This window comes from Neofelis nebulosa, chromosome 7, assembly GCF_028018385.1.
Source record: "Neofelis nebulosa isolate mNeoNeb1 chromosome 7, mNeoNeb1.pri, whole genome shotgun sequence".
Taxonomy (NCBI): Eukaryota; Metazoa; Chordata; class Mammalia; order Carnivora; family Felidae; genus Neofelis; species Neofelis nebulosa.
The window spans coordinates 62604883-62630956 of record NC_080788.1 but is presented as its reverse complement, the minus strand read 5'-3'; the positions used below and the strand labels follow the sequence as shown (position 1 = coordinate 62630956).

The 26074-nt window shown below is 39.2% G+C and overlaps 1 protein-coding gene across 4 annotated transcripts in view; it reads right to left on the bottom strand.

Moving 5' to 3' along the window:
- The window catches only part of EXD1 (exonuclease 3'-5' domain containing 1), a 64888-nt gene that overhangs the window by 24836 nt on the left and 13978 nt on the right, over nucleotides 1-26074 (bottom strand). For 2 of the 4 annotated variants that reach the window (XM_058738139.1, XM_058738140.1), the window contains 9 exons: nucleotides 25405-25462; nucleotides 25035-25162; nucleotides 21233-21291; nucleotides 17240-17326; nucleotides 13484-13588; nucleotides 13321-13401; nucleotides 8347-8490; nucleotides 7491-7682; nucleotides 759-2438 (listed from right to left, as the gene is read on the bottom strand). In XM_058738139.1, coding sequence (XP_058594122.1) covers nucleotides 1800-2438; nucleotides 7491-7682; nucleotides 8347-8490; nucleotides 13321-13401; nucleotides 13484-13588; nucleotides 17240-17326; nucleotides 21233-21291; nucleotides 25035-25162; nucleotides 25405-25462 — 1493 coding nt within the window. In that variant the 3' untranslated portion in view covers nucleotides 759-1799. Of the gene's footprint in view, nucleotides 1-758; nucleotides 2439-7490; nucleotides 7683-8346; nucleotides 8491-13320; nucleotides 13402-13483; nucleotides 13589-17239; nucleotides 17327-21232; nucleotides 21292-25034; nucleotides 25163-25404; nucleotides 25463-26074 lie in introns of those variants that run through there. The other 2 variants (XM_058738142.1, XM_058738141.1) reach the window with 2 other exon arrangements.

Below are 26074 nucleotides of genomic sequence, written 5' to 3'. Positions count from 1 at the left end.
CCCTTTCCAGAGTAAACTTAGATTAACCACATTCTGAAATACATCTGAAATACATCTGAAGATGTATTTACCCAAGATGAAGCAGAAGCCATCTTGGCCCCACATGACCTTCTAAACTAAGGAAAAAGTGAGACACAGCAACAGCAGGGCTGTTGGGCCTGACTGTTCTTGGGCCTGACTTCATCTTGAGTTTAGACTAGATCTGGGCTTTGGAGTTTGGAAGGGCACAACTAGTCTTTCAATGGCACTCATAATAGAATCAGTGAGTGCAGACAAGGATGTTTCTAATTGTAGATTGTCCCTAAATTTCCTACAAGCACAATAAATAATAGAACCTGTATGAGAGTCAACTTACAGATTTCTAGACTGGACTCCGGACCGAGAAATCCAGACATATTCTAACATATTCCTACTGTGATAAAACGAAGAAAAGAGATAATCCAATGCCAAAACAGGTTTATTGGTCATTGTATACAATAGAACGTGAGCACCTTGCAAGTATTCAATATAAAAAGGGCTCTGTATGGGGCGCCTGGGTGGCGCAGTCGGTTAAGCGTCCGACTTCAGCCAGGTCACGATCTCGCGGTCTGTGAGTTCGAGCCCCGCGTCAGGCTCTGGGCTGATGGCTCGGAGCCTGGAGCCTGTTTCCGATTCTGTGTCTCCCTCTCTCTCTGCCCCTCCCCCGTTCATGCTCTCTGTCCCAAAAATAAATAAAAAACGTTGAAAAAAAATTAAAAAAAAATAAATAATAAATAAAAAGGGCTCTGTACAAGCTGCCTTCCTTTCACCCTAAAAAAGTATACCAACTGGGTGCCTGGCTGGCTTGGTTGGTAGAAAATGTGTCTCTTAGCCTCAAGTTCGTGAGTTCAAGCCCCATATTGGGTGTGGTCTACTTAAAATGAAAAAAAAATTTTTTTAATTAAGAAAAAAAAAAGTATACCAACTCCAGGCAAAAGAGGGGAATCAAACTTCAAGTTTACATAATAAACATACTCAAAAGAAGCCCCTGCTTTCTTACAAAAATGGACAAAACCTTCTAAAAGTAAAGGGAATCAAAAGAAATTAAAACGGGGATACTGATGCCTGTTAATAACATTAACTAGTGTCTGTCTATGACACAAAACAGACAAAACATTACAATTTTTAAAAAGTCGGTATTTTCTCAGCTTTTTTGAGGTACAATTGATAAAGTTAATATTTTAGGAAAACATTACTAAGGAAAAAAGTACTGGTAAAGTTATCAGTTCCCAATTTTTTTAAACTTATGGGCAAAAGTTTTACCAACCTTTTTCAGACCAAAAAATACAACAAAAGTCTAAAAGTAGGGGTGCCTGGCTGGCCAGTCAGTAGAGCATGTGACTTCAGATCTTGGGGTTGTGAGTTGGAGCCCCAGGTTGGGCATAGAGCTTAAATTATTAAAAATAAAAACAAAAAAACAAAAACAAAACAAAACAAAAAGTTTAAAAGCATATAGCTTCCAGATACTAAGCCCGAGATTTTTCCCCTCCTCAAATCCTCCAAACCCAAATTATGACAAATAATTTGCTCTGACCACTGGGAATATTTCCACACAGTGACATAATAAAAAAATTTACTTCTTCCATTATTTAACTTATTCATTCCCATCCTAATCAAATTCCAGGCATGTAGAAGTAAGCAACAGAATATCATTTTCCCTAAGGCGTTCCTTCGTGACTGAGGCAAAACTAAATTTCCAACATGACAGACTTAAGCTCTGAGGAAGGTACGGCTGGTGGAAGTGAGCCACCTTCATAGTCTCAAAAACAAATTGCACATTTCTAAGACAGATTTGGAGAGGGATTTATCCAAGAAGCAGTTTTCTCCAAGGCTGGACAGGGAGGAAACATAGGAAACACGGCTTTTCTAAAAGAATGAAAGGTGTCACTTGGAGAGACTCTGGTTTCCTGAGGAAGGGAAGGAGACACTGAAATATCTTGTTTTGTGCATTTTAGATCTTCCTGGTTTTGCACCACCAGTAACTGTTCTATCTCCCCTTTCAAAGATGAACTTGTCTGAAACTCCTGTTTGGGTGTCTTACTGTGTTCTTTTTGAGCTATTCTCTGGTCCTCTAGCCTCTCTGACTCAGGGCAAATGAGTTTATTGATAGAATCCTCGTTGGTTTCTTCCTTCATGGGAGGTACATGTTGAGGTTCTGTTGAAGTTTGTTTATTCTTAGATTCTTCTTTCAGCAAATTTACATGATGAGTTTCATCTAGTACAGAATTTTTACAAAGTAAGGAAAACCCTATTTTTCCCTCTTTCCCTGCTGTCTCTGGCACTGATTTCTTTGGATGTACCCTTGTCCTTATTAGGAGTCCCTGTGCATTCACCCTATATTCTTTTGCAGCTCTCTCTCTGCGCTGCTTCTGGAAATCCTTGAGTTGAAGAAGCTCTTCTGGAAGCTCCATACGTGTAGGCTAAGAAAAGAAAACAACACAAGTCTGCTGTAACCAAACTTCTAAATATGGTCCTTAAAATCACTTGCACTACACTTAAAAGTATTTAGTAAGTGAGGATCAACTCAAATGTGTTCTTATAGCTCCCTCTAGTGTATTCAACTATAGTAGTACTATTTTTTTTATTATTAACAAATATATTTTAACTTTATTTTTTTTAAGTTTATTTATTTGGAGAAAACAGAAAGAGAGAGAGAGAGAGAGAGAGAGAGTGCAAGCACACAGGAATGGGGCAGAGAGAGAGGAACAGAATCCCAAGCAAGATCCTCATTGTCAGTGCACAGCCTGATGTAGGGCTCAAACTCATGAACCATGAGATCATGACCTGAGCTCAAGTTGAAGGCTCAACCGAGTGAGCCACCCAGGCGCCCCTTAACTTAAATATTTTGAATCCACAGTTATGTGTGTGTGTGTGTGTGTGTGTGTGTGTGTGTCTTGTGTGTTATGCATGTGTGTGTGCATGTATAACGATTACACAATGAGGGGCGCCTGGGTGGCTCAGTCTGTTAAGCGTCCGACTTCAGCTCAGGTCACGATCTCGCGGTTCGTGAGTTCGAGCCCCGCGTCGGGCTCTGGGCTGATGGCTCAGAGCCTGGAACCTGCTTCTGATTCTGTCTCCCTCTCTCTCTGCCCCTCCCCCGTTCATTCTCTGTCTCTCTCTGTCCCAAAAATAAATAAACGTTAAAAAAAAATTAAAAAAAATAAAAGATTACACAATGAGAAGTAAGTGTTCCCTCCAACCTGTGGTCCCAATTGCCTTAGCAAGGGCACTTTCTAAAAAGCAATTTCTTATGTAGCCTCCCAAAGATAGTCTATGCATCTGTGATTGTGTGTGTACAAATATCCTTTACTAAATATTTATCTTCTCATTGGATTGCATTTTTCAATTTTTGTTTTCTCTCAAACTTTTATTTTGATAACTCTTTCTAAAAATTATTTTATACAAATGGTTAACAGTGTTATATATCCTTCTGCATTTTGATTTTTTAAAGTTTCTTTATTACTGAGAGAGAGAGAGAGAGAGAGCATGGGTGGGGGAGGAGCAGAGAGAGGGAGACACAGAATCTAAAGCAGGCTCCAGGCTCTGAGCTGTCAGCACAGAGCCCAATGCAGGGCTCGAACTCACGAACTGCAAGATCATGACCTGAGCCAAAGTTGGACGCTTAACTGACCGAGCCACCCAGGTGCCCCTGCATCTTGATTTTTTAAGCCATAAAGTTTACCTTGGACATTCTTCTATAGTAGCATTTTTAAGGGCTGTCTGGATGTGCCATAATTTATTTAACCAAATCCATATATATGGATATTTGGGTTGTTTCCAGTATTCTGTCATTACATAAATGCTACAATAAAGGACATATTTTTTTTTAATTTTTTTTAATGTTTATTTATTTTTGAGACAGAGAGAGACAGAGCATGAACGGGGGAGGGTCAGAGAGAGGGAGACACAGAATCTGAAACAGGCTCCAGGCTCCGAGCTGTCAGCACAGAGCCCGACGCGGGGCTCAAACCCACAGACGGCGAGATCATGACCTGAGCCGAAGTCGGCTGCTTAACCGACTGAGCCACCCAGGCGCCCCCAATAAAGGACATATTAAGAAAATGTTCTCTTTGTTACACGAGGCAAATAATTTTTCCCAGGTTGCTTGCCTTTTGACTTTCTTCACAGTATTTTCACCAAACAAAAACTTTAAACTCAAATTTATTCATCTTTTATGATTTCAGAGTATTTCTGCATTACATAGAAAGGCATTCCCTCATACAACTCAGTAGCAAAAAAGCAAATGGTAATCCAATTTAAAAATGAATGAAGGACCCGAATTGACATTTTTTCCAAGAAGACATTCAAATGGCCAATAGGTATATGAAATGTATCTGACATCACCAATCATCAGGGAAATGCAAATCCAAACCACAATGAGTTGTCACCTCAGACCTGTTAGGATGGCTATTATCAAAATGATGGCAAGAATGTGGAGAAAAGGGAACTCTTATGCACAGTTGGCAGGAATAGAAATTGAATTGGTATAGCTATTATGGAAAACAGTATGGAAGTTCCTTAAAAAGTTAAAAATAGAACTACCATACAGTCCAACAATCTCACATCTGGGTATATATACAAAGGAAATGACTTCACTATCTCAAAGAGACATCTGCACTCCCTTTATATTGTAGCATTATTCATAAGAGCCAACTTGTGTCTATCAATGCATGAATGGATAAAAAAAATGTTACCCTCTCTCTCACTCACACACACACACACACACACACACACACACACACACACACAATGGAATATTATTTAGCCATAAAAAAGAAAAAAGTCCTGCCATTTGTGACATTGATGCACTTAGAGGGCATTATGCTGAGTGAAATAAACCAGACAGAGAAAGACAAATACTGTATGGTATCACTTATATGTGGAATTAAAAAAAAAAAAAAAGCTGATTTCATAGAAACAATAGAATGGGGGTTGCAAGGGGATGGGGGGAAGGGAAAAGGGGGAGATGTAGGTCAAAGGGTGCAAACTTTCAGTTACAAGAAAAATAAATTTTGAAGGTCTAATGTTCAGTATGGTAACTATAGTTAATAATTTGGTATTGTATATTGAAAGTTGCTGAGATCAAATCTTCAGCATTTTCACCATACACGCACAGAGTTAACTATATGAGGTGACAAATGTGTTAATTATCTTAGTGTCAGTAATGATTCCCACAATGTATATGTATAGCAAATTTTCACAATGTACGCTTTAACTATATACAATTAATTTTATCAATTATTCCTCAATGAATTGGGGTGGGGGGAAGAAAAGCATTCCTTATTGTGAAATAATTTTCTTTTAATTCTTTTTTCTCCAATAATTTTATAATCTCACTGTTTACATAAATACTTGATCCAAGGAGTTTACTTTGGTAATAAAAGAAATAGTAATCCAACTCTAATCTCCTCCCCTACAATAGTTAGTCAATTGCCTAAAGCCATTTATTGAATAATTATCTTTTTATCATTAATTGGAAATTCTACCTTTATCCCAACCATACCGATAGATATATATTGGAGCTACTGCTGGGTTCTCTACTATTTTCCATTGATCTGCCTACACACGTACAAGTCACAAACTTTTAATTTTTAATTTTTGTTTGTTTTTAACTAATCTCTGTACCCAAAGTGGCAAACTCACAGCCCCGAGATCAAGAGTCATATGCTCTACTGGCTGAGCCAGCCAGGCGCCCCACACCTGTTTTATTTAATATAGACTTAAATGTTTTCATAGCTGACAGGATTATTCTTATTTATATTTATCTTTATAAACACTACAATCATAGTTTGCAAAAATAAAGCTGCTGTTAATATTTTTCTTAGAATAGAGGTAAATTCAAAAGTTAATTCAGGAATAAATGATTGCTAAAAATACTTAGTGTCACCATTCATTTAAGTCCTCTTATGTCATTCAGTAATATTTTAATGTTTTCTTTATCTCTATATTTCACATTTCTTATAATATTTATTTCTAGGTATTCTACCTTTTGTTACAATCATATAAGTGGATGTTTTCTCCCATTATGTTTTCTTGCTGTGTATATGGATGTAGGAAAGCTATCACGTTTTATATCAGTACTCATTTTACTAAATTGTTCCTTTGTGGTAATCTTTTTCCATTGATTTTCTTCAGTTTTCAGTTGTATAATAGGCCAGGCATAATTGTGATTCGTCCTGTTCAATTTTTGCAGTTTGTCTTTTTTTTTTTCCTTCAAATTTCATTGGCTAATAGCTTCAAAAAAAATGTTAAAGTAGTTGTGGTAGTCACAATTTTTGTATTTTGTTGACATTAATGGGAATGCTGTTAGTGTTCCCAATCAAACATTATGTAGACTTCTTCCTTGTGATATATGTTTTATCAGGCATTCCAACTTTAATCAGTACTGTATATAGAATATTACCAAATTTTTTCAGCATTAAACAGTGAGAACAAAATAAAGTTATAAAACTCCTTAGTTTTATGATGATAAATGAGAGATATTTAAATTCTCCAATCAAACCAGGTATGCAAGAATTTTTATAATTTTTTGTTGTTGTTAAACAGTGAGAGCAAAATATAGGAAAGTTACGTTTTTTTCAGCATGCATGAGATAATCATAAGACTTTGTTTGTTCCAGTAAAATGGATAATTTGCTAACAGTAAAGCAGAAACCAGCAGCACGTTAAAAGATACTAAAAGAGGGGCGCCTGGGTGGCGCAGTCGGTTAAGCGTCCGACTTCAGCCAGGTCACGATCTCGCGGTCCGTGAGTTCGAGCCCCGCGTCAGGCTCTGGGCTGATGGCTCGGAGCCTGGAGCCTGTTTCCGATTCTGTGTCTCCCTCTCTCTCTGCCCCTCCCCCGTTCACGCTCTGTCTCTCTCTGTCCCAAAAATAAATTAAAAAAAAACGTTGAAAAAAAAAAAAAAAAAAGATACTAAAAGATGTATTAGTATAATACATCTAAGTAGGGATCATACCAAAAATGCTATTACTTTATTTAGGATTTTGCTTCAGTATTCCTAAGTGAAAATGGCTAATAGCAGCAGACTGTAACCCTTTTATGTAAGGAGCCAAATAATAAATATTTTAGCTACAAATGCTCTCTGTTGCATACACTTTTTTTAAACAATCCTTTAAAACTAGAACAACCATTCTCACCTTCGAGCTGTATAAAAACAATCTGTGGGCCAGATGTGGCCTTAGGGCTATAGTTTGCCAACTCCAGGTCTACAGTTCTGTTACATTATGCTGGCTTCTTAAAAATTAGTAATTAAATCTTAAATTTATTCATTCCTTGACAGAACATAACTTAATATTGTGAAAAAGTACTCAAAGAGATGAATTAAGCCCAAGCTATAGCCCCTTCAAAAATATTACCAAGTTGGCCTCAGGATTTGCTGTAGCTGTGAAAAGTGGGCATCACTGTGCCCTCCACGAGGACCAAGACAGAAGTGGAAGTCCTAAAAATATAGTCACAGACAGCTGTACCTACCTCGGTGCCTCCCAGGCGATCTGCGGACCCTTCTCGATAGGTGTTTAGATAACCATCCACAAGGGTGGTTAGGTCAGACATCATCTCATCCAGGAGTACCAAACGAAGGGGTAGTAGGTAGGTAGCCTCTAGGGCCAAAATTTTCAGTAAAGATGGTGAAAGAGGTCGTGTGAACCACACTTCTGGATTTTCCTAGAAACACCAAAACAATTTTCTCTGAATAATAAGCAAAACTTTAAAGAAAGTAACTGTTTATTCAAGAGTTGCTTAGGAGTTACTGTCATTTTCTTCAGTTTTTATCTTCTATCTTCACACTCTGGCTAGCCTTCCGAAAATATACACACACAATTCATGTATGTATGAGTGTGTGTATGTTAGAGGGAAAAGATGGAGTGGGAGGGCGAGAGAAAGAGAGAGATGGATCAATCAATTGATCCATCAATCAATCAGGACTTCTCATTCAAAACTGAAGTAGACTTAATTATAGGACCAAAACTGAGGCCAAAATAGTCATGACCTAAGTTTGTAGGCAGAGCTATTAGGAACTAAGGAAAATTTACCTTACTTTTGGAGAAATAATTGGGATGATTTTTCTTCCATCACCTTAATCCATATTCCCAACAATATGGGAATTCTCTTCCCCTGGAGAATTGCAAATTTATTTCAGAGTACAAATCTGAATCCTGGCTTTTATACACTTGAGATCACAAACTATTTCCATTTGAAACAACTAAGATTTTGGCAATGCTCAGATGCTTACATAACAACTGTCAGTTGTCTATATAATATGCTGATAATTCTGCTCACAAAACACTTGAAAAAATTAATGTCATGTGGGACATTCTTTAATACCCACCTGAATCAATTTTTGTCTCTCTTCCAGAAAGGAGAGATATTTAGGGGCTACTTTAAGGTGTCTGATTAAACTCTCCTGTAAAGAACTGATGCAATTTGGAAGAAAGCCACCTGTTTCCATGGAAAACTGAAGGACATCTGCTACCTGTGGCATTAAAAAAAAAAAAAAGACTTGTCTGTACAATATAGAATATTTATAGAGACCTATCTCATGGCATAAATAGAAATATATTTAGAAAAATGTCATTAAATACCATTTTCCCCAAAGACCCACATGATAGATAATGCTAACAGAAAAGATGTTCAGTCAACTTATTCTAAAAAATTAGGAGGAAAAAAAAAAAGGAAAAGGATCACCCAACTTTAATGTATCCTTGTCTACTTTGTCTTCTACTCCTTTTATTTGCCTGCCTTACAGTTATCTATTACTCTTTGGTGACTTTAGACAATGGGGAAAGGAAAATCAATTTCAATAAGTGTTTGTATTACTTATCAGCCACTCTGGCAAAGTGTCGGTAAGGAAAGCTAATAAAATTAAGAAATGGAAGGGCACCTGATTGGCGTAGTTGGTAGAGCATTCGACGACTCTTGATCTCAAGGTTGTGAATTGAAACCCCATGCTGGGTGTAAAAATAACTTAAAAATAGTAAAATCTTAAAAAAAATTAAGAATTGGACATATTATTTAATTTGTGTGTGGCAGGCTAAATAATGGCCCCCAGAGACATCCATATCCTAACCCCCTGGAATCTGTCAATGTTATCTTATATGGCAAAATGACTTTGTAGGAGTGATTAAGGTAAGGATATTGAAGTAGGGAGATTCTCTTGAATTATATGGGTGGGCCCTAAATGTAACAATAAGAGGGAGGTGCAGAGAGATTTGATTATAGTCATGGGAGAAGGCGATCGGGTGATAGAAGCAGAGGTTGCAGTGGTGCATTCTGAAGATGGCAGGAGCCACAAGCCAAAGAATACAGGTAACACCTGAAAAGGCAAAGAAAGAGACTCCCCTCAGAGCCTCCAAAAGAAACCAACCCTGCTGACATCTTGACATTAGTTCAGTGAAAATGATTTCAGACTGCTGACCTCCAGAACTGTCAAAGAGCAAATTTATTTTGCTTTAAGCTGCTAAATTTGTGGTGATTTGTTACAAAAGCAATAGGAAATCAATACATTGTGTTAAAGGGAAAAAACTGGAAAAATTCTGAATTCTTGCTTCCTGTACTATGGAAATGTGAAAAGAAAATATGGAAAGATATGCCAACGTCTCCATATGGGGTCTAATCAAGAAGCCTAACGTGCTGACAGCTCAGAGCCTGGAGCCTGCTTCGGATTCTGTCTTCCTCACTCTCTCTGCCCTCTTGCACTTGTGCTCTCTCTCTCTCTCTCTCAAAAATAAACATTAAAAAAAAAAAAAAGCCTGATGGCCTCAGGAGAACAATGAGAAATTCTCTTACATTACAAAAATTTAATTTAATTCAAAGTTTATTTATTTGAGAGAGGGATGGAGAATGAGTGGGTGAGGGGCAGAGAGAGAGGCAAACAGAGAATCCCAAGCAGGCCCCTCGCTATCAGTGTAGAGCCAGATGCAGGGCTTGAATTCATGAATCGTGAGATCATAACCTGAGCCAAAACCAAGAATTGTACTCTTAACTGATTGAGCCGCCGAGGCACCCCCATTTTATGTATGTATGTATGTATGTATGTATGTATGTATGTTTATTTATTTTTGGAAGAGAAAGAGAGACAGAGCATGAGCAGGGGAGGGGCAGAGAGAAGGGGACAAAGAATCTGAAGCAGGCTCTAGGCTTTGAGCTGTCAGCACAGAGCCCGATGTGGGGCTCAAACTCACAAACCGTGAGATCATGACCTGAGCCAAAGTCAGATGCTTAACTGACTGAGCCACCCAGGTGCCCCTGCCACATTTTATTTTTTTTAAAGAAGTTTTTATTTTTTAATTTTTTAAATGTTTATTTATTTATTTATGAGACAGAGAGAGAGAGAGCAAGCAGGAGAGGGGCAAAGAGAGAGAGAGAGAGAGAGAGAGAGAGAGAGAATCCCAAACAGACTCCACGCTGCCAACACAGAGTCCAGGGAGGGTCTCAAACCCACAAACCATGAGATCATGACCTGAGCCAAAATCAAGAGTCAGATGCCCAACTGACTGAGCCACTCAGGCACCACTTAAATTTTTTTGAAAGAGAGCACGCGCACACACACACATACACACACACATACACACATACACACGCACGTATGTGTGCACACAAGCAGGCGAGGGGCAGAGGCAGAGAATCTTTTTTTTTTTATATATATACATATTTATTTTTGAAAGAGAGAAAGTGGGAAGGAGGGTCAGAGAGACAAGGAGACAGAGGATCCAAAGTGGGCTGAGAGCAGAGAGCCTGATGTGGGACTCAAACTCACAAACCAGGAGATAGTGACCTGAGTCAAAGTTGGACGTTTAACTGACTGAGCCACCCAGGCACCCTTCTCTCTTAAATTTTGGAGGAAGCCAGACATAATCTCCATATAGTGAAAGATCCTGAAAGAAGGTCCAAGGAACATGTAAACAAGAGAAATGGTATAAAGTTCATCATGAGCAGATATATAAAGAGCAAACATGAACTACATTTAACAACATAAAATTGAACTTTTAGGAATATCTGCTAAAAATAATTGGCTAGGGGACACCTGGGTGGCTCAGTTGGTTAAGCATCTGACTCTTGATTTGGGCTCAAGTCATGATCTCATGGTCATGAGATTAAGTCCCATGTTGGGCTCCCTGATGAGCATGGAGCCTGCTTAAGATTCTCTCTCTCTCTCTCTCTCTCTCTCTCTCTCTTTCCCTCTGCCCTTCTCCCCCACTTGCCCACACTCTCTCTCACTAAAATAAAAACTTTTTAATTTAAACATTTTTATTTTTTATTTATTTAAAAAAATTTTTTTAATGTTTATTTTTGAGAGACAGAGCGTGAGCAGGGGAGGGGCAAAGAGAGAGGGAGACACAGAATCCAAAGCAGGCTCCAGGCTCTGAGCTGTCAGCACAGAGGCTGATGCGGGGCTCAAACTCACGAACTGTGAGATCATGACCTGAGCCAAACTCAGATGCTTAGCTGATTGAGCCACCCGGACACCCCAAAAATTTTTTAAAAATTAAAAAAAATATGGGTGCCTGGGTGGCTGTCATTTAAGCGTCTGACTTCAGCTCAGGTCATGACCTCCCAGTTCTGAGTTTCAGCCACATTCTGGGCTTTGCACTGACCGTGCAGAGCCTGCTTGGGATTGATTCTCTCTCCCTCTTTCTCTCTGCCCCTCCCCCACTTACACGTGCACGTGTGCATGCTCTCTCTCTCTCTCTCTCTGAGTGAATAAACTTAAAAATTTCTTTAAGAAAAAAAAAAAAGAGGTGAGAGTGGGAGAGAGCCAAAGCATAAGAGGCTCTTAAAAACTGAGAACAGGGGCGCCTGGGTGGCGCAGTCGGTTAAGCGTCCGACTTCAGCCAGGTCACGATCTCGCGGTCCGTGAGTTCGAGCCCCGCGTCAGGCTCTGGGCCGATGGCTCGGAGCCTGGAGCCTGTTTCCGATTCTGTGTCTCCCTCTCTCTCTGCCCCTCCCCCGTTCATGCTCTGTCTCTCTCTGTCCCAAAAATAAAAATAAAAAACGTTGAAAAAAAAAATTTAAAAAAAAAAAAAACAAAAAAAAAAAAACTGAGAACAAACTGAGGGTTGATGGCAGGGGTGGGAGGGAGGGGAGGGTGATGGGTATTGAGGAGGGCACCTTTTGGGATGAGCACTGGGTGCTGTATGGAAATCAATTTGACAATAAATTTCATATATTGAAAAAAATTTAAAAAAAATTCTTTAAATTGGCTGGGGCATAGAGATTATTTAAAATATAGTAATAATAATAGTAATAATAATAATAATTATAATAATAATAATAAAATGAGGGATGACTGTGTGACTCAGTCAGTTGAGTGTCTACTTCAGCTCGGGTCATGATCTCACATTTCGGTTCCTAAGTTTGAGCCCCACATCAGGTTCAATGCTGTCAGTGCAGAGCTGGCTTTGAATCCTCTGCCTCCTTCTCTTTCTGCCCTTCCCCCACTTATGTGCACGTGCTCTCTCTCTCTCTCTCCCTCAAAAATAAGTAAACATTAAAAAAAAGATAACTGGCTAACTCATTATTTTAAACCTCTCCAAAGGCACTAGGCTTATGTATTCAACATGTCCCTTTAACTGGCATAAACCTAGAAGACTAGAAGAACCTAAAGAAAACATAATGAAAACTAGTGGTTTTACTATTCTCACAGCCAAACCAGAAACACACATGAGCTCTAAGAGCTAGTTAGTATAAACTAAGGATTTCTTATTTCTCTAGAGTTATTTAGAGGAGAGAAAAACCACATATATTCAGGCTATTTTGGCCTAGAATAGGCTTTTGGGGCATATCTAAGACAACCTGCTTCTCTGAGCTACATGCTGACTAGCCATCAATCCTAACTGATACATATGTGCTAAAGGCACAGATGTGATTATTTACCTCACATTAAGTGATTCATGTCAGACTTCTGAATGACCTCCAAATCCTTTGAGTTTGTGAATGCTGTAGAATATTGAGCTTGCCTCTTTTTTTTTTAATTTTGAGATTTTATTATTATTATTTTTTAAGTAATCTCTACACCCAGCGTGGGACTCAAATTCATGACTCTGAGATCAAGAGTTACATGCTCTACCAACTGGGCCATCTAGGTGCCCCAGAGTTTGCTTCTTATTTGACAAATTCTGGAGCAAAATGAGGGGAAAAAATCCTAAATAATTTTAAGTAACTTTTCTGTAGTGCTTTCACAGTTCACCAAATGACAAGTGGACAAGAATGAGGCACACACAAAAATTCATCACTCATCAGATAAGCCCTGTTTCCTATAAAAGCTATATATGCTGGACTGAATCTATGGTTTCCCCGCATGTACCTGTGTGTCAAAGACATTATTCAGCAAAATTCCATACTGATGAGAGAGGCAATCAGAAAGCCAACGACAATCATGGATAACCTAAGGAATCAGAAGACAAAGACAGAGTAATTAGAACCTGGTTGCTAATCTTAATAGCTGAGGAATCAGCTTACACACTCACCTTCAAAATTCTCTTGTCTTCTAATACCATCTGAAGTCCATTGTTGAAAGCACGACTTCCCAGAAGGAAAATGTCAAATAAGTAAACTCGGCTATTTGTGGCTACCTACAAAAGACCATCCAGACATACAAAGAATAAAAAAAAACTAGGGAAGGGGATCTGAGGATCAAGAAAGACATGTGATAAAATATTTCACATCCTCACTTTTATTTTCTTTAAGTTTTATTTATTTATTTTGAGAGAGACAGTCTCTGGGGAGAGAGCAGAGAGAGAGAGAGAGAGAGAGAGGGAGAGAGAGAATCCCAAGCAGGCTCCTCACTGCCAGTGCAGAGCCCAACACAGGGCTCGAACCCATGAACCACGAGATTATGACCCCAGCCAAAATCATGAATCAGATGCTGGGGTGCCTGGGTGGCTCAGTCAGTTGACTGTCTGACTTTGGCTCAGGTCATGATCTCGCGGTCCCTGAGTTAGAGCCCTGCGTCGGGCTCTGTGCTGACAGCTTGGAGCCTGGAACCTGCTTCGGATTCTGTGTCTCCCTCTCTCTCTCTCTGCCCCTCCCCTGCTCACATTCTGTCTCTCTCTCTCTCAAAAATAAATAAACATTTGGGGCGCCTGGGTGGCGCAGTCGGTTAAGCGTCCGACTTCAGCCAGGTCACGATCTCGCGGTCCGTGAGTTCGAGCCCCGCGTCAGGCTCTGGGCTGATGGCTCGGAGCCTGGAGCCTGTTTCCGATTCTGTGTCTCCCTCTCTCTCTGCCCCTCCCCCGTTCATGCTCTGTCTCTCTCTGTCCCAAAAATAAATTAAAAATGTTGAAAAAAATAAATAAATAAATAAATAAATAAATAAATAAACATTTAAAAAAATTAAAAAAAAAAAAAGAATCAGATACTCAACTGACTGAGTCCCCCAGGCGCTCCTCACATCCTCACTTTTTTTTGGGGGGGGGGGTATTTATTTTTGAGAGAGTGAGAGACACAGAGCCCAAACAGGGGCGGGGCAGGGCAGAGACAGAGGTAGACACAGAATCCAAAGCAGGCTCCAGGCTCTGAGCTGTCAGTGCAGAGCCAGATGTGGGACTCGAACTCATAAACCATGAGATCATGATCTGAGCCAAGGTCAGACGCTTAACTGAGTCACCCAGATGCCCCTCTCAGATTGTCACTTTTAAAGTAAACAATAGGCACTCAGTGATTCTTAGGAAAAAGAAGTTTAAATTAATCTAAGAAAAACTATCACTGATTTTTCAAAAGAACAGAAAGAGACACAAGCTAGTAGATTTAGCCTTCTGCTTTTTACAATCTCAAACTTAATGTTTTACCTTTCACGCATGGCATTTTAGCAATCCAAGGATTATAGGTTGAAAGGGAATGAACAGCATTTCATTGTTAATAACAAAAAATGCTATTTCTCTGAGTCTCATAATATGCATGGTTATGTTAGGTGTTACATAAAATTACTCATAAAAAGGGCATGTGGGTGGCTCAGTTGGTTGAGCCTCCAACTCTTGTATCGGCTCAGGTGGTGATCTTGCAGTCGTGAGGTCAAGGCCCACATCAGGCTCCAAGCTCAGTGAGGAGCCTGCTTGGGATTCTCTCTCTCCCTCTCCTTCTGCCCACCCCCCAACCCAAGCACACACGCACATACTCTCTCTCAAATAAATAAAGATGAAAAAAAATACTACTCATAAGACAAGATCTCTGCCCTTTAGCAGTTTTAAAAAGGCAACAAATAAAGTGCCACAAATGGTAGGATGTGAAACATGGCTTTTTATTTTTTTTAGTGTTTATTTTTATTTTTGAGAGACAGACTGCAAGGAGGGGAGGAGAAGAAAGAGAGGGAGACACAGAATCCAAAGCAGGCTCCAAGCTCCGAGCTGTTAGCACGGAGCCTGATGTGGGGCTTGAACCCATGAACCGTGAGATCATGACCTGAGCCGAAGTCGGATGCTCAACCGACTGAGCCACCCAGGTGCCCCGAAACATGGCTTTTTAGATCAATTTTATACAATTATAAGAATTTCAGATTGTTTCTGATCATAAAGGTCACAAAGGCAGTACTATATTGCTGGATAATCTACTAAGTCAGAGAATGAAGGCAAAGAGAGATCAAATAAGGTCTAGAGAGCCAGCGACATGGCAGTCTAGTGCCTTCTTTGTCATTTTAGGAGCTGTTGATATAGCTACAATTTCCAGGCCTACCTGGCACCCATTCTCAGGTCTTTCATGTTGTCTGCTAGAATATGACACCTAAAATAGACACTCCCTGTGTTTTCTCTACTTCCTTAACTATACGAACTGAATAGGCACATTATAAAAGTTTGGAGAGTAATTCTCTGCTAGACTATAAACTCTGTGAGAGAACAGATTCACCACTGCACATATATCAACTAGAACAGAACTAGGAGCATGGATAGCTTAGACATTTCTTCGGTGAACCAATACATGCCACACATTGCTCCTTTCCATTTTTCATATGCAAACAATGTACATGGTTCTGAGAATATGCCTTCAGTTCTATATCCTGCTGTTTTCCACTCATAACTTTTCAAACATTTTTCTACACTGTACTCGTCATCAATTTTTGGCAGCTGTGTAAGATCTATCAAATCTACAGTAATGTCTCCTATTGTTAACTAAAGTGGTTTCTGATTTTTCACCATAAATTGATGCCAAGAGACTAGGTTCTCACATAATTTTTTTCATATTTTGAATTGAATTATTTAGGATACATACTTCAATGTAACCCTGAGAAGTAGGCAGATAGCCAATAATAATAAAATTGATAATCTCAATAGGTAGAGGTAGTTCCTGACTCAAAGAATATTCAGCCTGTTTTCTTGCCCCCCCTTAAAAACTGATGCTGCCGAGGTTGATCCAAAGCCCATCCTATAACTTTTCAAGGCTCACTACAAACATCTTTTGACGTAATTGGGATCCTCACCTGACATCTCCCAGGTCCATGAAAATGAAAATGATGTGGCAGAATACTGCTGTGGAATGCTACCAACCAGAAGGTAATATAAAAATTCTTCATGTGTCTTTGTGGGTTTTTTTTAAGATTTTATTTTTGGGACGCCTGGCTGGCTCAGGTGGTAGAGCATGTGACTCTTGATCTTGGAGTTGGAAGTTCAAGCCCCACATTAGGTGTAGAGACTACTTTAAAACATTCATTAAATTAAAGATTTTGTTTTTTTAAGTAATCTCTACACCCAACGTGGAGCTCGAACTCACAATCCCAAGATCAAGAGTTGCACACTTCACTAAGCCAGCCAGCTGCCTCTGAAATTCTTCATAGATCTAAGGTGAGAGAACAGAGCTGGGAAAGAAGACCTCAAACAGAGCCTTGATGAGCACAGCAATGATGATTATAAAAGTGAACCTATAAAGTGACAGAAGCTCTTTCCTTTTTTTCAAATTTTTTAAATTTTTAGAGACAGAGAATGAGCAGTGGGTGGGGAGGGACAGAGGGAAAGAAATCCCAATTGGGCTCCACTAAGTGCAGAGCCCAACCTGGAGCTGAATCCCACGAGCCTGGGATCATGACCTGAGTTGAAATCAAGAGTTGGACACTGAACTGACTGAGCCACCCAGGTGCCCATCTTTCCTTTTGAAAAGAGAAAGTACTAGAAGAGTGAAAGACATTCCAAACAAGTTATAGGACAGTGACACTGAGGTGACATCAAGAAGACAATTAAAATTAATTTGCCAGTAAATCCCCAATTATTTCAAAATAAAAAGTTTAAAGTATCTTTTACCTGAAGCCAACACAGCTTCCCATGACGACACACATTAGCACCTTCTGTTGCCACACTCAGAACACTCTGCTTCTTGATGTGAAGCATCTGGGGAGAAAAAGGAAGAAAATCTCTAGGGAATAAATGTTCCAATTATGACATCATGAATGGCCCAAGTAAAATGGCTAGCAATTAACAACGTGGGATAATGTTTTCTAAACTTACAAAATTTGACTTACCCAAAACACAAGTCTGCTTCTCTCTCTCTTTCTCTCTCTCACGCACAACACTGAACATTTCTAATCCTCTTTTTATTTTTTTGCAAATTTATTACACAACTGGAAAATAAATCATATTCTAGATGCTAAGAGTTGAAAACTCAGATACCTTTTGTTATCACTGATACTATAGCAAAAGATTTCTATCTTTTTTAAAATGTTTATTTATTTATTTTGAGAGAGAAAAAGAGAGTGTGTGAGTGAACAGGGGGAGGCGCAGAGAGAGACAGAGGGAGAGAGAGAATCCTGAGCAGGCTCTGGGCTGACAGCACAGAGCCCGAAGTGGGACTCAATCTCCCAAACCATGAGATTGTGACCTGAGCTGAAATTAAGAGTTGGATACTTAACAACTCAGCCACCGAGGAACCCCCAAAAGAGTTCTATCCTTATAACCAGATTCCTCATGCAAAGAACACTGCCCTGACACAGGCAATTTACTGTACCAGAAGGGAACTCACATAGTGGCTGAGTCTCACAGTATATACTGTTCAGAATGAGAGAAACAAGAACTCAATAGGTCCCTTAAAGTCTTAGATTCATTAAGTGACTCAAAACTGATGTCACGGTATTCCAAGAACACATGCTGGTCCTTCAATTATCTATAATCTTATCCTATTTCAAAACATTATACTCTTCTAAAATCCTTAATCCATAATCTATGAAAACATCTATATGATACAAGATTCTCCCCATTTTACAGGCAGGCAAATTACTCAAGAATAGAAGGACATGGTAACTTTCACTAGCATGATATCTTCCTCTAGAGAGCATAGAGTGTTCTGCATTGAGTATCTTCCATCAATGATTAAAAAAAGGGACTGGAGCCTGGAGCCTGTTTCCGATTCTGTGTCTCCCTCTCTCTCTGCCCCTCCCCCGTTCATGCTCTGTCTCTCTCTGTCCCAAAAATAAATAAAAAACGTTGAAAAAAAGGGACTGAATTTTAGTTCCACCCTCAGGCAATAGCAAGAAGGCTGCAGAACTTTGAAAACAAAACCTGAATTTCCCTATTGACAAGAATTTCCAACAACCTCTTCAAATTTCCAGGTTCTTACCTCATTTTTTGTTATTATCATTTGACCCTTCAAAGAATATGTTGAGGGGCGCCTGGGTGGCGCAGTCGGTTAAGCGTCCGACTTCAGCCAGGTCACGATCTCGCGGTCCGTGAGTTCAAGCCCCACGTCAGGCTCTGGGCTGATGGCTCGGAGCCTGGAGCCTGTTTCCGATTCTGTGTCTCCCTCTCTCTCTGCCCCTCCCCCGCTCATGCTCTGTCTCTCTCTGTCCCAAAAATAAATTAAAAATGTTGAAAAAAAAAATTAAAAAAAAAAAAAAAAAGAATATGTTGATATATAAAGAATTCTTATAACTCAATTTAAAAATGGGCAAAGGAGGGGCACTTGGTTGGCTCAATTGGTAAAGCATGTGATTCTTTGATCTCAGGATCGTGAGTTTAAGCCCCAAGTTGGGCGTGAAGCCTATGTAAAAAAAATGGGCAAGGGAATAGACATTTCTCCAAAAAAGATATATAAATATGCAGTAAGCACATGAAAAACGTTCAACATCATTAGCCATCATGGAAATGTAAGTCAAAACCACAATGAGATACCACTTCACACCACTAAGATGGTTACAATCAAAATGACAGATAACAAGTTTTGGTAAGAATGTGGAGAAATTGGAACCCCCATATCCTGCTGGTGGCAATGTGAAATGGTATAGCACCTTTGGAAAACAATGGTCGACTCTCAAAAAGTTAAACACAGAGTTACTAGATGATCCAGCAATTGCACTCATAAGTATCTATCCCAGAGAAATGAAAATATATGTGCAAACAAAAACTTGTACATGAATGTTCATAGCAGCATTATTCATAATAGCCAAAAAGTAGGAAGAACTCAAACGGTGAAAGGATAAATAAAATATGGTATATCCATATAAAGGAGTATTATTTGGCAATGGAAATAAGTGAAACACTGATACATGCTGTAAAATACATCAACCATGAAAATATGCTAAGCAAAAGAAGCCAGTCACGAATGACTACATATTGTATGACTCCATTTATACAAAATGTCCTAAACAGGCAAATCCATAGAGGCAGAAAAGTTGCCAAGGGCTGGGGACTGGGGAGGAATGGAGGTGACACCTACCAAGTGTAGGGTTTCTTTTGGGGGTATCGAAAATGTCTACGGGTGCCTGGCCTGGCTCAGTTGGTAGAGTGACTCGGTCTCAGGTTGTGAGTTTGAGCCCCACATTGGGTGTAGAGATTACTTTAAAAACAAAAACAAAAAAACTTCAAAAAAAGGAAAATGTTTTCCAATTCTTTGTGACATATTTACAACTCTGTAGATATGCTAAAATCCAGTGAACTATACATTTTAAATTGGTGAATTTTAGGGCATGTGAACTACATCTCATTTAAGTGGTTAAAGAAAAAAGAATCCATGGAAAGCTAATGCTCTCCCATTAAAAAAATGCACCCATGCACAAATATAAGCTTGTATCTAAACAGAAAGCTTAATGACTCCCCTGAAATCCATCTGTGAACTGTACACTAGGCTGAATAGTTACTGTCATGTCTGAATATATGATTATAGATGCCTAAAAAGAGAATCTAGAATGAATTTTTTTAAATAGGAGTAAAAAAAATATCTGACTCACCTCTAAAACTGCCAATGGCTTTTTATCCTACTCAAGTCAAACTCAAAATCCTTATAATGTCCAAAATGCCCTGCCCGATCTTCCACCTGACCCCTTCCATTTCCTATCCTTCTTCACTGTGGTCTTGCATCCCTGCTGTTTGTTCCTCCACACAAGTTAAGTGTGCTTCATCCTCAGAGTCTTTGCACTTGATAATTATGCTTTTCTCCAAGTTCTTTACCTAAATATCCAATAGCTAGCTCCCTTCTTTGGGGTCTCTGTTCCAATGTCCTCTCTTCACAGAGGTTTTCTCTGTCCACCCTATATAAAATGGGAACTCCTTGTACTCTACTCCTCAAACCACACTTTATTTTTCTTCATAGCACTTCTCACCAGGTAATATGCAATTGTTTATTTTCTTGCATTAAAATGTAAACTCCCTGAGGGGTGGAACTTTGTCTTTGTTATTTTTTTTTAATTTTTTTTAATGTTTATTTATTTTTGAGACAGAGAGAGACAGAGCATGAACAGGGGAGGGTCAGAGAGAGAGGGAGACACAGAATCTGAAACAGGCTCCAGGCTCTGAGCGGTCAGCACAGAGCCCGACGCAGGGCTCTAACTCAGGGACCGCGAGATCATGACCTGAGCCGAAGTCGGACACTTAACCAACTGAGCCACCCATGCGCCCCTGTCTTTATTATTATTTACCCCAGACCTCAGAACGAGGCCTGGCTTATAGCAGGCACTCATATATTTTGTTGAATTGTTACTTTTTAAAATTTTTAAAAATGTTATTTATTTTTGAGACAGAGAGACAGAACATGAGCGGGGGAGGGGTAGAGAGAGAGGGAGACACAGAATCTGAAGCAGTCTCCAGGCTCTGAGCTGTCAGCACAGAGCCTGACACAGGGCTTGAACTCACAGACTGTGAGACCATGACCTAAGCTGAAGTCGGACGCTCAACCCACTGAGCCACCCAGGCGCCCCTATTTTGTTGAATTATTAGGGAAAATATCAATGATCCTTTAGTAAGAGACAAATTTATCAGACATAAACATGATGCCTACATGCAGACAATAGTAGGAAGGTCAATACTTACTGCAGCACCAAACTTCTGCTGAAACTGATCAATGACTGTGTATGTCACCTCCTCTTCTTCTGCAGGAGAATGATGGTAATAGGAATGTTTGTCTTCTCTGGCAATAGAATTGCCCTCCCACTAATTTTAGCCATACTCATAAATTCCTCCTCTATTGCAACTCAAAGGTCTAATGTTATTTCATTGTCACCTGCATCAGCCCATTACACAGTGAACACTCTAGCATCCTGTTTCTCAAATGAGAATAAACAAAAGCTCCACCAATGATAATCTGATGAATTAATCATTTCCTGTGAAAATCCAGTAATGTTTCCCTCCTCATAGATTTATGTCTTCAATATTTTAAGACATGCCCTTTTTGAAAATCATTATTTTTAATCTTTTTTTTATTTTTGAGAGAGAGAGACAGAGTGGGAGTGGGGGAGGAACAAAGAGAAAGGGAGACACAGAATCCGAAGCAGGCTCCAGGCTCTGAGCTGTCAGCACAAAGCCCAATACAGGGCTCAAACTCACGAACCACGAGATCCTGACCTGAGCCGAAGTCATACACTCACCTAGACATGTCCTTTTTAAAAGGATGTTCATAATAATAATAAAAAAATAACAGTTTAGGGGTGCCTGGGTGGCTCAGTCGGTTAAGCGACCAACTTTTGATTTTGGCTCAGGTCATGATCTCACAGTTTGTGGGTTCAAGCCCTTTGTTGGGCTCTGTGATGAGAACGTGGACCCTGTTTGGGATTCTCTCTCTCTCTCTCTCTCTCTCTCTCTCTCTCTCTCTCTGCCCCTCCCCTGCTTGTGCAGGCTCTCTCTCTCAAAATAAATGAATACACTTAAAAAAAATAATGCTTTAAAACAAGTCAGTCCTGGGGCGCCTGGGTGGCGCAGTCGGTTAAGCGTCCGACTTCAGCCAGGTCACGATCTCGCGGTCTGTGAGTTCGAGCCCCGTGTCGGGCTCTGGGCTGATGGCTCGGAGCCTGGAGCCTGTTTCCGGTTCTGTGTCTCCCTCTCTCTCTGCCCCTCCCCCGTTCATGCTCTGTCTCTCTCTGTCCCAAAAATAAATAAAAAACATTGAAAAAAAAAATAAAATAAAACAAGTCAGTCCTGGAGATGGGCCATAGCCCACACTTTTGGATTTCTCTGGGTCCTTACTTACGTTTTTAAATCATGCAATTTAAATACTTAGAGGTATAACATAACATACAGTTTCTCTTCATCTCCAACCTTTAAAACTTTGGAGTGGCATAGGACAGTCCACACACCTGTTTTTCTCTATCCATACTCACTCTTCTGGTGATCTCATCTAGTCTCAAGGCTTTTTTTTTTTTTTTTTTTTTTTTTTAATTTTTTTTTCAACGTTTTTTAAGGCTTTTAATATCATCTATGGGCTAACCCTTGCATTTGTATCTCCATGTCAGACCTTTCTCCTCATCTCTAGGCTTACATTCAGACTTCAGTGGACCAAAACTCTTAATCATCTCCCCAAACCTGTTCCACCCAGCATGGTTCTCCTCTCAGTTAAATCACTCTCCATACTTCAGGCTACTCAGACCAAAATCCCTGAAGTCACCCTTGATTCCCTTCTTTCTCTCACATCCCCATCTAACACGCCAGTACACTGTGTTGGCTATGCCTCAACATACATCCAGAATTCCACCACTGTTTAAGATACTGCTACCACTAGGGTCCAAGCTACCGTATCAACTCGTCTTAAAATTATTTCAATAGCCTAACAGGTATTCATGCTTTTACTTTTGTCCTTCTCTCAGGATCTATATAGCATCCAGAATAACTTTGTTAAAACAGAAGTCTGATCATCTTATTCTTCTGCTCGATACTATCTAGTGGGAAGTAGAAATTTTTTTAAATGTCATTTATAATAACATAAAATGTGAAATACTTAGGGATAAATACAGCAAAAGATGTGTAGAACTTATAACTGAAAAATACAAAACACTGCTGAGAAATTAAAGATCTCAGGGATGGATACACGGGGTTAAGAGACTGGAATACTCAATTTTGTTAAGATGCCAATATTCCCCAAACTGATCTACTAATTTCATTGCAATCCCAGTAAAAATTTCAAAGGTTTTTTGGCAACCTGATTCTAAAATTCATGGGGAAGGGGAGCCTGGATGGCTCAGTTGGTTAGGCAACAGACTTCGGCTCAGGTCATGATCTCATAGTTTGTGAGTTAAAGCCCCACATCCGGCTCTGTGCTGACAGCTCAGAGCCTGGAGCCTACTTCAGATTCTGTGTCTTCCCCTCTCTTTACCCCTCCCCTGCTCACACTCTGTGTCTCTCTGTCTCTCAATAATAAATAAACATTAAAAAAAATTAAAATTCATGGGGAAATGCAAAGAACATAGTATATCCAAAACAACTCTGAAGAAGAGCAAAGTTGGAGAACTAACACTATCTGATTTTAAGATCTATCATCAATCAATAGTAAACAAAACAGTTTTTAAAAAAGCAGTAAACAAAATAGTCTTGTATTGGTATAAATACAGAAAAATAGATCAATCTAACAGAATATAGCATCCAGAAATAAACCTACATATATATAGAAAACTAATTTTTGACAAAGGTGCAAAGGTAATTTTAGAAAATAACAGTCTTTTCAAAAAAGGGTACTGGAACAATTGGCTATTCTCATCCAACAACAAAACAAAACAAAACAAAACAAAACAACAAATGCTGATCCATACATCATATCATGTACAAAAATTAAGTAAAAATGGATCCTAGACCTGAATGTAGGCTGAAATCATGAAGCTTCTAGAAGAAAACATAGGAGAAAACCTCTGTGACTGAGGAAAAAATTTCTTGATATCCAAAGTACAATCCATAAGAGACAAAAATGTATAAATTATACTTTATCAAAATTAAAAATGCTCTTTGAGACATACTTTAAGAGAATAAAAAGACAAATTACAGACTTGCAGAAATATTTGTAAGCACATATTTGAGGAAAGATTTATATCCAGAATATATAAAGAACTCCCAACACTGAATAATAATAATAAAACAATCCAGTAAGAAAATGTGCAATAGATATGAACAGACATTTCACCAAAAATATTCAGGCGGAAAATAAGGACACGAAAAGATCCTTATCATTCTTAGTCATTAGAGAAATGATAAAACCAAAAATCTTCCAATGGCTTTTCTTCTCATTTCAGAGTAGAAGCTTGAGTCTCTTCAATGCTCTACAATGACCTCCATGATAGGCCTACCCGACTTCATCTATCTTTCTCCTTGCTCCAGCTACACTAATCTTGCTATTCCTTCAAGATCCTGGCACGTTCCTATCTCAGGGCCCTAGTAGTTCTTCTTTTTTCTGCCTAAAAAACATTTCCCTCAGATACACACTGCTCAATCCTTCATCTCCTCAGGCCTTTGCTCAAATGTCATCATTTCAGTGAGGCCTGTCCTAAACACCCTAAAATTGTAAAACCACTCTCTTCACACACTCTTTCCCTTTTTTCTATTTTTTTTCTCCTTAGCATTTGGCACCAGCATACTATATTTTATACCGATTTATCTTATTTAGTGTCTGCTTCCTATAATGGAGTTCAACGAGGGCAGAGATACTACACGTCAGTATCCTCAATGTCTGGTATATAGTACACCCTAAAATATTAAATAAATAAATGAATCACAGTATTTTATCTTAATTCAGAGCCTAGAAGCAATGGCCCTGCTGAGCATTCCATACAGAACCTTGACTCACAGTTACGTCAACTCTGAAGAGTTCTAGACCACGATAGAGCTAGTCTAGACAATTCAGAGCCCCAGTACTTACCTGATGGGCTATACTTGAGATGATTCAGCAGAGAGGTGGTTGATGACTCAGGGACAGGAGAAGAAGGCTCATATATGTTTAGATCTTCACCCTTCATTTTATCCATCTTTGTTCTTTCTGTATTTAGACTATGCTTACAAAAAACAACACTCAGGTGAACTTGTTCTTTGTTTGCTGATGCCTTACACAGATTTAGCCACACATTGATTTAAAGGTGCCATCAAAAGATAGAAGAAACATCTATTTCTTCTCATTTCTATTACCTCAGGCCATTTGAGGAATTATTTAGATCATGAATTAGAGATAAGGCTTTCTACCCTAATGTGTACATTTGGGTAAGATAACAATTAAGAAAATTACTCCATCATACCTAACAGAAGATGCCTTTTCTCTCTCTGCACCTTGTTCCACTTCATCCAGCAGTTCCACTGTAAAATAACCAAATGGATTCCAACAGAGGGTCCAATCTGAAAGCAATTAACCACTCCCCTTCCACCCACAGTCTAATGAGGTATCACAAACAGTAATTGGAAATGAAACGTTAGTCCATAGACGTCTTCATCAGGCAGCAATAAATAGAGCAGAAAAGCCTACCCAAAGTACTGAAGATACCTAATATCTCCCTGCCAACCGAGCTTCCTTGGTCATTTAGAAGGAATAGAACATGCTCTACATTTTCTCTTTACCCTTTTGTTCCAGGGCACCTTTGTGCCTCTGCAGATTGGTTCCAGAGATTTTCTTTCCTATTCATTCCCACCACTGATACATCTTTCCTTACACTGTGTACTCTTTGGATGTTTTCTCTCAAATCATTCACAGATCTCACAGACTGCTGCCTTAATAAATAGTTCAGTGACAGTAAAAGCAGTAAAAGCTAGACTAGGAATCACCAAAAAAATATGAGAGAAACCTTTCACAGATTCTGAAACAACTTATTTTTAATCTAACAGTGCAGGCAATATTGTTATTATTGATTCTAAGATGTACATTTTAAACAGCTCTGAAATTGGGTATTATTTATAGTAAGTGCACATGACAGT